Source organism: Peromyscus eremicus, chromosome 7 (assembly GCF_949786415.1).
Source record: "Peromyscus eremicus chromosome 7, PerEre_H2_v1, whole genome shotgun sequence".
Classification (NCBI taxonomy): Eukaryota; Metazoa; Chordata; class Mammalia; order Rodentia; family Cricetidae; genus Peromyscus; species Peromyscus eremicus.
This window is the reverse complement of record NC_081422.1, coordinates 113,919,439-113,934,350: the sequence shown is the minus strand read 5'-3', so window position 1 is coordinate 113,934,350 and position 14,912 is coordinate 113,919,439. Positions and strand designations below refer to the sequence as shown.

Here is a 14,912-nt window from a genome sequence, read left to right as displayed (position 1 = left end):
CCTGACTTGCTTTTTGGTCGTGGTGTTTCATTGCAACAGTAAAAATCATAAGACAGCTATCAATCCTCACCTATCCTCAGAAAGGTGCAAGAAGAACTCCCCACTTCTATGTGGGCCTGGATTCCTCCCTTGAGAGCCCCTGCCACAATACTGTCTGTCTGTCTGTCTGTCTGTCCACGGCATTAATAACTCTTCTAATAAACTCCTTAGTCCCAACAATCCATTTCAGTGTCCCCTGAACCCACATTTGAGGTCCCTTTGGTGCTGAACACCTCTAGTTCTTTTTTTTTAAGTTAAATGTACGCCTATGTACCTTCATGAGTTTATTTGTATCACGTGCATTGGATCCTGTGGTGGTATTGTGCTCCCCGAAATATTGTGCACGCTAATAAACTTATCTGGGGTCACAGAACAGAACAGTCGCAATATTAAACATAGAGGATAGGCAGTGGTAGCACACGCCTTTAATCCTAGCTTTCCAGAGGCAGAGATCTACTTGGATCTCTGTGTGTTCAAGGATACAGCCAAGCATGGTGATACATGCCTTTAATCCCAGAAAGTGAGCCTTTAATCCCAGGGAATGATGACAGAAAGCAGAAAGGTATATAAGGCGTGAAGACCAGAAACTAGAAGCTTTTGGCTGGTTAAGCTTTTAGGCTTTTGAGCAACAGTTCAGCTGAGATTCATTCTGGATGAGGACTCAGAAGCTTCCAGTCTGAGGAAACAGGATCAGCTGAGGAATTGGCAAGGTGAGGAAGCTGTGGCTTGTTCTGCTTCTCTAATCTTCCAGCATTCACCCCAATACCTGCTCCAGGTTTGATTTTATTAATAAGACCATTTAAGATTCCTGCTACAGGATCCCCTGTAGCCAGAGTTCCAGGTGATTGTGAGCTAACAGGTGAGTGCCGGGAATCAAACCTGGGTCCCTGCAAGAGGGGTAAGCACTCTTATCTGCTGAACCACCTCTCCAGCTCCGGCTCACCCTGGTTCTTAACACCCTTCTCTTGAAGGGGTCCAGCTTCCTCATTTGCCCAGCAGATAAGCAAAGCCTGGGCTCTGGGATGTGTCAATGAGCAAAACAGATTGGGGGTCATATCCAACAGGCAGGCAGATGACTCCAGCTGCATCACAGACACTGTTGGACATGTTTGCCCTGCTTTGCTTTTTCATATGTTCAATCCCATAGTCCAAATGTAAGTTACCAGATGTCCCCAAAGCATCCTCCATACATTTCTTAGGTCGCATGTTCCAATAAGCCATCCTTGAGTCTAGGACAGCTCCTCAGCCTTCCCTTGACGGACATGTTCTTCACATACTGGAACCACTGTAATGGAGAGAACTTGTGCCCCTCCCATTGACTGTGAGACTATGGCAACAACAGACTCTAGAGAATTAAAACTCCCCAGGCATCTCATGCTGGGGGAAGGGAAAGGCTGAAGACCGATGCCAGCCAGAGGAGAGACTTGAACTTGCCTCCAGCAAGAGATGGCACACAGTTCTGCAACTTGCCAGACCACCTTGCAGAGAGACAGAGCCCAGACAGTGATGGTGGGCGGGACCACACCCTGACCAGGACTGCTGAGCTCTGCACACTGCTTCCATCTGTTTAAACCCAGGCCTATGTCAGACCCTGGAGATGAACTTGGGGTCCCTGGGCCCCTTTATTTGTTCCTCTTCCCAATGTGGCCACATTGAATAAACCTCTGCATTTCTCTATGACTTTTCTCGGTTTTAAAAAAGCTATGTGGCCGGCGGTGGTGGTGCATGCCTTTAATCCCAGCACTCGGGAGGCAGAGGCAGGCAGATCTCTGTGAGTTCCAGGCCAGCCTGGGCTACAGAGTGAGTTCCAGGACAGGTTCCAAAGCTACACAGAGAAATCCTGTCTCAGAAAAAAAAAAGCTATGTGTCTGGGGTGGGTGCAGTATGTGCTCAGGCATCAGATTCCCTAGAGCTAGAGTTACAGGCACTTATGAACTGCCAGACCAACCTGCCAGACATGGATACCGGGAACAAATTCAGGCCCTCTTGCAAGAGCAGTCCGTGCTCTTAGCCACTGAGCCATCTCTCCAGCTCCATGACTTGTCTTGTTTAGTTGGAGTGTTTGGGAGGGGTGGATGAATATAGCTTTCTGGCACTCCAGGAATGGCTTGGCATGTGGGCACACAGTGGCACACTGAGGGAAATGAACTCCAATCCTTTGGCCTCTGGTGGTACCGCTAGTCGATGAGCAGCAGGTGGCGCCAGAGCACAGCCTCCTTGCTCTGACCAAATCCTCACCCTGTGCTTGCTTCATTTTTAGCTCCATTTACCATGGAAGGAATTGGAAGCAGCAAACAGTTAAATCAGTTACACCGTTTGATAACTTTAAAAAAAGGCTATCTACTGTCTAGTTTATTACACTAGTAAGAATTACCTTTTATGTGTGCAAAAGGAGCCGACGGTTACATAAAGATCTCAGGCAGCTGGGTGGGCAGGCGGGACAGATGACCCCCTCTGTGGTGATATATTGTGTACCCCAATAAAGCTTGCCTGGGGATCAGAGGACAAAGCCAGCCACAATATTAAACAGAGGTCAGGCAGTGGTAGCACATGCCTTTAATCCTAGAATTTGGGAGGCAGAGGTTCATCTGGATTTCTGTGAGTTCAAGGCCACACTGGGAACAGAGCCAGGCGTAATGGCACACCCCTTAAACCCAGTGGAAGGAAGCAGGGCATAGAAAGGCATATAAGGCATGAGTAAACAAGAAGTCTCTCTCTTGAGGCTGAGGATATCATAGAGGTAAGAACGTGGCTGGCTTGTTCTGTTTCTCTGATCTTTCAGCTTTCACCCCAATATCTGGCTCCGGGTTTGGTTTTTTGTTTTTTGTTTTTTATTAATAAGACCTTTTAAGATTTGCGTTACACCCCTCCATCTCCATTCACCCCATCTCAGTCTGACTCTGGCCTCCTGAAACTCAGGGGACTTATCTCAGGCCAGATGTACCCAGAAGGTACTTGGCTGTGTCCCATCAGGAAAGCTTGGCGTGATTCAAGATAACAGAGTGAATCTGACTTCGGAAGCATGTGGGGGGGTGTGCAGAGAGGGGAATGCTGGAAGCTTATAGCCTGATAAAAGGTCTGGGACCCCTGCTCTGCTCCCCAACTCTCACACTGACTGCAGAGTTACTGGACCCACTGCACACAGCATGGTGTCATCCCACAGGGCTAGGGGTCCCTTCAGAGAAGCACGGAGCTTGTGTGAAGAGAATGGTGGCCTTGCTAACCATACAGGTGATGGGGTTAAGAGCTGTGGCTTTGGTGGCATTCTACTCTAAGCTTGGCAACCTCTTCTCATAACAATAATTATTTTTTCCTTAAACCTTTTTTTATTTTTGAGACAGGGTCTTATGCATCCCCTATTTGAAAGGATGAAACGGCACTGGTGGGTTGGTGGGTGTGGCAGAAAAGTTACGGGCCAAAGCTACCAGAGTTAGAAAGAGCTTTATTAGAATGAAACCAGGCCTGGAGAGACAGAAAGATGGCAGGAGCAGAGCAGAGAGGAAACAGGAAAGAGGAGAAGCACAGAGAGAGAGGGTGGGGGTCCGTGTGCGGCTTTTTAAGTCAGGGACACAGTCACCCGTTGATGACGCTAGGTGCCAGACAAGACCCCCAGCTGCACATGTACAGAATCCTAACATTCCAGACTTTTGCTTATTATAAAAAAGCAAGTAAATAGGAATGGGGCATCGTTTCTCCCGGAAAAACTGCTTCCAGCTGACTTGGTGGGCGTCGGCTGGCTCTTAGGGGGAATAAGGAAGGGGGTCTTCCAAGGTAGACAGGCATTGTGGGATGATGGGTTGTCCGTCGTCGTAGTCCGTTACTCTGGAGCCATGCATCCCTCTTGGCTTGGCACCCTGGCCGCTTTTGTGTCTGACAGGATGCTGATGAGACAGAAAAGGCCTGAGGGAGATCTGACCTGTCCAGTTGCATTTAAGCTGGTTTCTGGAGCGTGGGAAAATTTTTGAACGTGTTAAGAAGCAGCCATGAGAAAATCAGTGACCATTTGTGGTGTTTAGTACTCTGCTTGTATTGGTTAGTGTTAATGGAAGAGACAGAGAGATTGGAATATGTTAAGCTTTATCCGAGAGAGATTATTTTAAGGCACCTGTTTCCTTTACTAGTTTGGCATCCAGGAGACAGGTGATCAATTGTTAAAAGCATTTAACAGTAATAGATGGTTATATTAAAGTCTGTTTTTGTAGAGCCCAGACACTTTTGGGTCTGGGGTGTAAATACCTTTCAGCTGTTACAGTTTCTTACTTGATGATCTCTGGACTCTGGTTCTGTGGTGGTCCTGTACCATCAGCTGAGCAGTGAGTTAGTTTCCTTTTTTTCTTTTCTTTTTTTTTTTCCAGAGCTGAGGACTGAACCCAGAGCCTTGTGCTTGCTAGGCAAGCGCTCTACCACTGAGCTAAATCCCCAACCCCTGAGCAGTGAGTTAGAACAGGGAACTGGGAAGAGAAAAGCTTGTGGTACATGAGAACTTATCTCTTTGGAATTAGGGACAAGGCAAAGATCAGGGCCCTGTAACCACAGGCGGGTGGGTCTCAAGTGAGGCACATGGAAGGGAGCAATGAAATGAAAGCTCCTGTCTTAGCTGGAAATCTTTTCCCATTAAGTAACCCTGAAAGTGCAATTAAATCTGGTGAAGTGGGTAAGGCTGTCCTCCCTACCCTGACAATTTGGAAATGAGGAGAGGTGAGACCCCAAAACTCCCAGGACTGAGTCAGTGGCTCTGGTGTCCAGAAGGAAAGAAATGGATCACTTCCCTGCTGCGTTCTGGTTGTTTGGTGGAAGAGTCACAAGCCATGGCTACCAGAGTTAGAATGGGCTTTATTAGAGAGAAAAGGGGATAGGATGGGTAGACCAGGCCTGGCAGAGAAGAAACAGAAAGAAGCACAGAGAGAGCGTGGGGGTGCACATCCAGCTTTAAGGCTGGGACACAGTTGCCCGTTGATGATGTAATAAGGCACCAGACAAGACCCCGAGCTGCGCATGTACAGAATCCTAACACTATTGACCTCAAACGCCTTTAATCTCAGTGCTCCGGAGGCAGAAGCAGGTGAATCTCTGTGAGTTGGAGATCATGTCTCACACCCACCGCTCCCTCAGAAAGAAGTATTATTGGGCAGGAAGGGAATATAACAAAATATAACATAGTAACAAAAGAAACTGTTTAATTAAAATCCAAGGAGAGCAATCCTTTATTTGTCTGTATCCAATAATAGCTTCAAAATATACAGTAAAAATAAACAGTAAAATATACAGTAAAAATAAACAAGCCATAATTAAAGTTGGGTGTTTTGATGTGCCTCTCCTGGTGACTCACAGAGTAAACAACCAGGGGGAAAAAAAGTATGAATGCTTCAGCCTGTGACGGCCACTCAACAGGTAAAGGTGCCGGAATTCGACGCCTGAGACCTGTGTGTGGAAGAAGAGTGCAAAGTCTTCCGAGTTGCCCTCTGAGTAAATAACTTTTAAAAAGTAATAATTGTTTTAAGAAAACAAAGAATACAGAAGTCTTGGTTGTAGATGTAACGGTCTTATTAAATAAGAAATACAGAGCCAAATGCAGAGTTAAAAGCCCAAGAGGTCAGAGCAGTAGCTAAGAGCTGAGATGCCCCGGCCAGCAGGGTATCAACGGGGACAACCCACCTGCGGGAGAGAATGAAAGGGATGGGGAGACACGAAAGAAGACAGCAAGACAGTGTTCTGATCAAGCTGCAAATTTTATTCTCCTCAGCAAGGCTTATATAGCATGGGAGGGGGAGGGGGCAGGAAGGAGGGAAGGGGTGCAGTTGAGGGGAGATGTGCAGGTGAAGGAAGACGTGCAATTTGTGAGGTTGCAGGATGTTGTGCTAGGTGATAAGGCCCATTGTTCTGTTGCTATGCTACCTGACCTACCTGACCTGTTCTTTATCTTTGGGGGCATCTGGTTTAGGGCAGGGGCTTGTTCTCTGGCCTAGCTAGTACATTTCCATGGTCCATGTTTGGTCCCTGACACTGAGACTTAAAACCACCTTCTTACCCTTCGCTGCCACTGCCGTCCCTCCGCTGAGAAAGAGGCCTACTTCCTGTGTGTCTGTTTTTTTAATTGACTTTCTGTTCTGCCTTCTTATTGGTTGTAAACCCAACCACATGACCTCCTCGTCACTGCCTGTCTATACAGACCTCTAGGTCTCTATGGTTGGTATTGAGATTAAAGGCATGTGTGTCCATGCTGGCTGTATCCTTGAACACACAGAGATCTGCCTGTCATGTGATCAGGATTAAAGGTGTGTGTCACCACCACCTGGCTTAAATGTGGTTGATATATTGTGCATCCCAATAAACTTATCTGGGGGTCAGAGAACAGAACAGCCATAATATTAAACATACAAGTTAGGCAGTGACAGCACATGCCTTTAATCTTAGCATTCCAGAGGCAGAGATCCATCTGGATCTCTGTGATTTCAAGGCCATACTGGAAACAGCCAGGCATGGTGATTCACACCTTTAATCCCAGGGAGTGATGGCAGAAAGGTATATAAGGTGTGAAGACCAGAAACTAGAAGCTTTTGCCTAGTTAAACTTTTAGGATTTTGAGCAGCACAGTTCAGCTGAGATTCAGTCTGGATGAGGACTCAGAGGCTTCCAGTCTGAGGAAACAGGAATCAGGAATTGGCAAGGTGAGGTGGCTGTGGCTTGTTCTGCTTCTCTGATCTTCCAGAATTCACCCCAATACCTGGCTCCAGGTTTGTTTTTATTAATAGGACTCTTTAAGATTCATGCTACTCTTGGTGGACTGACATTTTCTTATCTGAGGATATGGAGCAAAGGGAACACTCCTCCACTGTTGGTGTGGAATGCAAGCTTGTACAACCACTGTGGAAATCAGTATGGCGGTTTCTCAGAAAATTAGGAATCAAACTACCTCAAAACCCAGCCATACCACTCTTGGGCATATACCCAAGGAATGCTGATTCATACCATAAAGATACATGTTCAACTATGTTCATAGCAGCACTATTTGTAATAGCCAGAACCTGGAAACAACCTAGATGCCCGTCAACTGAAGAATGGATGAAGAAAATGTGGTACATATACACAATGGAGTACTACTCAGCAGAGAAAAACAATGAAAGCATGAAATTTGCAGGCAAATGTATGGAACTAGAAAAAAAATCATCCTGAGTGAGGTAACCCAAACCCAGAAAGACAAACATGGTATGTACTCACTCATAAGTTGAGTCTAGATATAAAATAAAGATCAATCAGACTACAACCCACAGAACCATGGAGGCTATATATATAGCATGGAGGTCCCTAGGACGACTGTGGCTTATAATTTTGGTTTTACTCAATTACTGAGCAAGCCTCAATGAAACATCTCACTATTAAGATAAGAATACATACTGTATCAAGCTGATAATAGAAAAATAAATAAATTAATTAATTTTAAACAATAAAAAAATAAAATAAAAATTTGAAATATTAAACAAACAAACAAACATTTTACTAAAGTAAAAAAAAGGGAGAACTAGGGACTCATCATTCCTCTCCACATTCTATTCTTTCCCTTGTTTTATATATTTTAAATTTTTTATCAGTAGATTCTGCTGGAGTTTATCAGTAGATTCTGCTGGAGTATCCGATGCAGATAAGCACTGGAGGACTCCTGTTGCAAATCACCCTCTAGAGCGATGGAAGGATCTTTCTACTAGTACGTGGAGGAGACCCGATCTAGTGTTGGTGTGGCCCCGGGGTTCTGTTTATGTCTTTCCTCAGGACAATGAGGTTCCTCTTTGGATTCCTGAGCACTGAACTCGCCCTGTGGCTGCTGCTGAAGTCCAACATGACAGAGACCTAATGGGTCTTCATGAAAAAAATCTACCCTTCTGATGCCAATGGAGATTAAGAGCCCAATATCGCCAGCTCTGGCAAGCATTAATGTAAGCCTAGGAACTGTAGCCATGAGATTGGATTCTCCAGAAGAGCTGCCAGCTAAAGTCGTGCTGGGATCAAGAAAAATGGGCCTTGGCGGTTCGTGTTACTGGAGTTGTATCCATGCCAGTGGATGTCTACACGCTCCAGAAGAGAATTTGACATTGCTGCTGCCGCTGTTGCTGTTATAGCAATGGCGGCCACTGCTGCTACTGTGTCTGGGATTACCATTTCATAATTGCTTACTACAGCTAGCACAGTGGAGACCCTGGCAACAAAAGTAGCTACCACAGTTAGTTAATCTTCCATTCTATTGGGCATGATAAATTTAATTCAGTAGTTATATACATCTAGATTGGCTTTGAAAATTATAAATTTATAAACTCAAGTTTCAGTTGCTTTTGGGATACTATCTTACAAGGACTCCAACATACAGTATGGCTCATTAAGGAAGGGAATGGCTCAGTTGCCTTTAGCCTACTGGCTATGGGTGAGATAGGACCTCTATTGGTCTTTTCTGTGTCGAACACACAGATTTCAAGCCCAGTGCCACTTTGAGATCTTTGGCAGCAGTTAACTCTGCAGCTCACACACGACTGAGCCTGTATGATAATGAGTATTCAGAGACGGGTAATTCCTGGGGGGTACTCACCAACCTAAGACAGAGCACCTGTGGGGCCTGGGCAGGCATCTCCATGACAGGTAAGGTGACCTGCTGATGTGACATGCAACCCAAGACAGAAGCTCATTATTTAATAAAAGGAGGGCTTGTAAGTCCCTGGCCCCCGTTTTGGGTAACTGTTGCCTTGCTTTTGGATCTTGACCTTGATATCCTCCCTATGCTAATTCCCTGCCAGGTTCCACCCTCCTGAATGCTTAAGGGAAATTCCTTGTCTGTGTATCCTGAATAATGGGTGTTAACAGCTTAGATGCAAGATTGTAAACATTGGTAGTGAACTTCTGCCCTCCGGGGGTTCTCCCATTGTGCTGTAAGCCTGTATTTAAGACCTCCTCCCTCCTTCAATAAATGACATTCGGCATTTAAAATTAAATATATATATATATTTGAATGAAAAAAAAAGATTCATGCAACTCTTGGTGGACTGACATTTTCTTCATTAATGTGGCCACTGGTAGCTAGCTGCCCATGCTTCTGCAAAGAAGACCCATATCCCTGTAAGTTCACTGATTCATAAAAGCAACCAGAAGGAAGTAGACCAAAGTAGAGAGAGAATACAGAAGCCTTGAGCAGTGTGATCAGTCACTGTTATCTTCACAGAAGCCTTGAGCAGTGTGATCAGTCACTGTTATCTTCACAGAAGCCTTGAGCAGTGTGTTAGCTACCTGTTATCTTCATGTGTGAATGAAAACCAGATCTTGCATCATAAAATAATTCTCCAAAAATTTCAAAGAAATGAAATCTTAGATGCATGTTCTCTGGGAACAGTTGAAGTAGATACTGTATGAATGTTGTGATTTAAACGAGAATGGCCCCCAAAAGCTCATATGTCTGCATGTTTAGTCCCCAGTTGGTGGACTGTGTGGAAAAGACTAGGAGGTGTGGCCTTGTTGGAGGAGGTGTGTCACTGAGGTTTTAAAAGCCCATGCCAGGCCCACTTCTTTCTCTCTTTCTGCCTGCTGCCTTCAGAGCAGGATCTAAAGCTCCCAGCTACTTTTCCAGCACCGAGCCTCCCTTCCTGCTCCCCAGCTCCCCTCTGTGATGGTCATGATTCACCCTCTGAAACTATAAGCAACCCCAACTAAAGGCTTTCTTTTATGAGTGCTTTGGCCATGGCATCTCTTTACAGCAACAGAACAGTGAGACAGCTGCTCAGATTTCTGGCTAAGATCAAATTTAAAATGCATAAAATGCACCCCAAAAAACAAAGTGCTCAGAGGGAGCTTTGTAGCATTAAGTGAATATTTAGGTAATAGAAAACTGCACCCCAGGGAGCCCACAGAAAATAAAGCCCAAAGGAAACAGATGAAAATAAAATAGAGATCAGTGGGCAGGAAGTGAGCGGAAGTCGCTGTGGCCAAAGGCTGGCTCCCTGCAAAGACTAACCAACTGGTGTGTCCCCTAAAACTCACCTAGGAGAGAGACAAACCCACAAACGATCATATCAGGACCGGAAAAGGACATCCTCATACTAAAAAGATGTTCAACAATATTAATTATGAAGATTTCATGCTAATGTATTTGTGAACTTAAACAGAACAACAAAATTCCTTACAAATCACAAGCAAGTAGAAAAGCTGAATGTCTCTGTCTGGTATATCAAATGCAAATCTTTGTACAAAAATCAAACCTTCAAAGAGGAAGTGATGCCTTTTTTTTTTTTTAAACAGAAACTGTTTCAGAGAATAGTTTTTTTTGTTTGTTTGTTTTTGTTTTTTGGTTTTTCGAGACAGGGTTTCTCTGTGTAGCTTTGCGCCTTTCCTGGAACTCACTTGGTAGCCCAGGCTGGCCTCGAACTCACAGAGATCCGCCTGGCTCTGCCTCCCAAGTGCTGGGATTAAAGGCGTGCGCCACCACCGCCCGGCTCAGAGAATAGATTTTAAAGGGAATATTTCTCAATACATTTTGAGAAACCAAACCTGGCCAGACCATTATAAAGTGAGAAAAATTACAAAACATTGTTTCTCATGAACACAAGCACAAAGATCCCAAAACTAAGAGGTTACTTTTTTCAAGGAAAACAAAAGTACTTTATCTCTTTTAAAGAAGGATGGTGCTATCCGGATATGGTGGTGCACGCCTTTGATTCCAGCACTCGGGAGGCAGAGGCAGGCGGATCTCAGAATTTGAGGCCAGCTTGGTCTACAAGACAAGTTCCAGGACAGCCAAGGGTACACAGAGAAACCCTGTCTCGAAAAACCAAAAACCAAACAAACAAAGGGTGGTGCTCTAGCATTTAGGAGGCTGAGGCAAAAGGATTGAGAGTTCAAAGCCAGCCAGATTCTGCCTCGGTAAACCAGGAGAGGGAGGAGGAGAAGCAGGGGCGGGGGAGGGAGATTGGGAAGAGTGATGGAGTTTGCACCTGTGCACACCCTCCTACAAGATGTAGTCCAGGGTAGAGGAGTGAGAAGAGCGCGGATGTGAGGACAGCTGCCTTTCCCATGCCCCCGCTGGCATTTGCCTCCCTATGTAGAGGAAGATGTGGCTGCAACTCTTTTGAAACACATCTTCAAGGTTCTTCTTGAACTTTTCTCCTATGAAGGCGTAGATGACAGGGTTCACACAGCAGTGTGTGAAGGAGATGACTTCCGTGACATGGGTGGCCAGAGCCAGCCTCTGGCTCAGGGCACATCCGTCCAAGACATGCATGTCGTGCAGGGACGTGAGGAAGAGAACCACGTTGAACGGGACCCAGAAGAGCAAAGAGGCAATGACGACGGTGAGCACCAGCTTGACGGCCCTGGTGCTGTTGTGGTTCTGGCATCCGCGCAGCTGGTGCAGGATCTTGGTGTAGCAGAACAGAAGGATGGCAAAGGGGAGCAGCAGGCCCAAGGTGTTTACTTCAAAGTGAGCAGAGAGCTTCCACCTCAAAGACTGATTGTCATAAAATGGGAAACATTGTAGAATACCATCGTCAGAGGCCACTTGATAAAATACCAGCAATGGAATGGTGGCCGTGATGGCAATCAGCCACACCACCAGGCTCAGGGCTGTGCCCACTCTGGCCGTCCTCACTTTGATGGCATAGACGGCATGGACGATAGCCAGGTACCTGTCCACGCTCATGAGGGTGATGAAGAACATGCTACTGAAAAAGCCAATATAATAAAAGCCAGAGACCACTTTACACATGACAGTCCCAAACACCCACTGGTCCAGCAGGTAGTGAGTCTGAAAGGGGAACGAGAAGACAAAAAGCAGGTCAGAAATGGCCAGGTTCAGGAGGTAGATGTCTGTAATACTCCTCAGCTTCTTGCAGGCCACAAGGACCAGGATGACCAGGCTGTTTCCCAGAAGGCCCAGCACAAACAAGATGCAGTAGAAGATGGCAAGATGCAACCTGCTGCCTCGGAGGAGGAACTCTGTGTCACAGGGCATGGTGAAGACGTCAGGGTAGTAGTCGGTCATGGTGACATTGGGTTCCAGGGTGTAATCCATCGCGGCAGGAAGACCTGACCAAAGAGGAATAGGAGGGATGCTGAGGAGTGTGTTCATACGCTGAAGCCCTTAGCACCCCCCTCTCCCCTCTCTGGGGCTCAATATCAGGGTGTTAATGAGGCACACATGCTCTACCACCAAGCTGTATTCTCCCTAGACCTGCTTCCTTTAGACAGGGCAACTTGCTACATAGCCCAGGCTGGCCTCCAGCCTCAGCCTCCCTGGTGCTGGTATTACAGGTCTGTACCATGTACCACCTTGCTTGGCTCCTCTCTCCTTCCCTCCCTTCCTCCCTCCCCTCTCCCTCCTCTCCCCCCTCCCTCACTCCCTTCTCCCTTATTTTAACTTATTTATTTATTTATTTTTATAATTTTGAGATAGAGTCTCACTATGTAGCCTTGGCTGCCTTAGAACTCACTCTGTAGACCAAGCTGACCTCAACTCACAGAGCTCCACCTGCCTCTGCTTTCCAAGTGCTGCGATGTGCCACTATGCCTGGCTTCTCTTTCATGTTATATATCCATAAACAATATACAGGCAGGATGTGGTGATACATGTCTTTAGTCCCAGCACTTGGGAGGCAGAGGCAAGTGAATCTATGAGTTCAAGGCCAGCCTGGTCTACATAGCGAGTTCCAGGACAGCCAGGACTACATAGAGAAACCCTGTCTCAAACATATATATATATATATATATATATATATATATATATATATATATATATACAAATATAATATTTGTGTATTAATTCATAAGTTACATAAATGGTTTTATATTTCACTTTAGATGTATCCCATGGTATCCATGAATTTAGTTCATTCTTTCATTGACCCCAGAAACAACTTAAAATGCAACAGGAAAAATGATCCCAGCTACACTAAAAATGAAAAGCATCAGGTTTGCCAGAAGTAAACCTAATAAAGGCTACAATTCATCCCTAACCCAAACCAGGGCTGGGGAAGAGCCAGTTCTTTAAGGTGCTTGCTGGGCAAGCGTGGAGAGCTCAGTTCAACCAAAACTTACGTGTTGTGGTGGGTCCCTGTGATCCCCGTTCTGGAGACAGAGACAGGCAGGTCTCTGAGGCGCTGGCCAGCCTGGCCTGCTTGGTGAGCACAAAGCCAACAAGAGATTCTATCTCAAGAAACCTGAGGGATGGCACCAAGGTTGACCTCTCACTGATATGGGCACACATGCATACGTATGCACATATTCAGGCACACACAAAACAAAACAATATAGAATAAAATTATAGGGCCTGGGGTGTACCTCACTGGCAGAACAGACGCTTAACAAGCACAAGGCCCTGGGTTCCATCCCCAACACCACTACACACAAATCTGAAAACTTCACTGGAAGAAAGTGTGATTGAAAGGAAGCCTTCTATGTAGAAGGGCTGACCCCCAGATCTTGTCTTGCCTGACTTTCCACCCTTTTTATTGTTGTTGTTTTGTTTTTCAAGACGGGGTTTCTCTGCATAGTTTTGGTGCCTGTCCTGGATCTCGCTCTGTAGACCAGGCTGGCCTTGAACTCACAGAGATCTGCCTGGCTCTGCCTCCCAAGTCCTGGGATTAAAGGCGAGCTTTCTCTTCCTCTTGTGTCCTGGAGAGAGCAAGGGGTATGCATGCTCCTCTCAGCCACCAAAACATACACCAGAGTATGGGCTCAGTCTTTGGAAACATTCAAATTTTTTAAAAATGATCTGGAAAATATTAGCCTTCTCCTGACCTCTCTCTAAGGAGGTAAAAGCACCCCTGCACTGCCTCTGTGCCCTCACCCCAGGACGGTTCTGAGGTTTCAGAGCTGCCCACTCTCCGTAGGCTGCGTGTCTGCCATGTGTCGACTCCTCTGTCTCATTGGCTCACCTGTATGTCTTGCTTCAGCCAGTCTGAAGGGTGAGAGTCAGAACTATCTCTGGTTTTTGGGACAGTTCTGTCCAGCCTTCAGAGTGGTGGCATTGCAAGGATGCTGCTGCAGTGTGCCAGGGTGCTGCTGCAGTGTGCTAGGCTGCAGGTGCTCTTCTACTTTCAAGCTTCGGTTGATTCTACCTCAGATCCGGGGCAGAGACAAACAGAGGTCATCAGACTCCTCAGAACGGTGATGTGGGGGTGGAGGGTGGGGTGGGGGGAGGGATCTGTCCAGAACAGATGATTAAAATAACACCTGTAAAAGTGAAAAAGCCCTAAGGCTGTTCTCTAGAATAAAGCAGGAAAGAAAAGCCACCACTGTTAGATCTCAAACCCTGGGACAAACGCTGGGGTGCCTATGTAACATATCAAAGCAGACCTGGGTGTTCTCCCAGCATCCCTCACTCCCTACCTGTTACAGGGTTTGGCTGGCATACCCCACCCTCTACCTTAACTCTCCAGCCCAGGGGCTGGGCTGCCCTTCCCCAGTTACCTTCCCTATATAATCCAGCCATTTGGTTACCTGGTCTTTTTCCATCTACTCTCTAGGCCAGTCTCTTTGCCCAGGCCTCTGCTCTTAGTGGGCAGCTGATCTCCCTTCACCCCATCCCCCCCACCCCACCCCCCCCACCCCCCCACCCCCCACCCCACCCCCCCCACCCCCCCACCCCCCACCCCACCCCCCACCCCACCCCCCACCCCACCCCCCGTCCCTTCCTCCTTCTCCTCACATGGCCCAGCTCAGGGTCATGTCCACTCTGTCCCTTTCTCTGCTAGGTTCTCCCTTTTGTCAACAACAAACTCTGTCCTTCTCCATACCTAGGAACACCCTTGTCCTTTCCTTTTTTATTTCTTTTTTTTTTCATTCAACCACCACCACCAAAAACAAACAAACAAAAAAACTACCACACCATATCATTTATAATAGAC

General features: G+C 46.4%; 1 protein-coding gene across 1 annotated transcript; it reads right to left on the bottom strand.

Annotated features, from left to right (window-relative positions):
- Positions 1–11,017: 11,017 nt before the first annotated feature.
- Ccr8 (C-C motif chemokine receptor 8) lies at positions 11,018–12,079 on the bottom strand. The gene has a single exon (XM_059267202.1). The coding sequence runs from the start codon at positions 12,077–12,079 to the stop codon at positions 11,018–11,020; it is 1,062 nt and encodes a 353-aa protein (XP_059123185.1).
- Between the last annotated feature and the right edge of the window lie 2,833 nt (positions 12,080–14,912).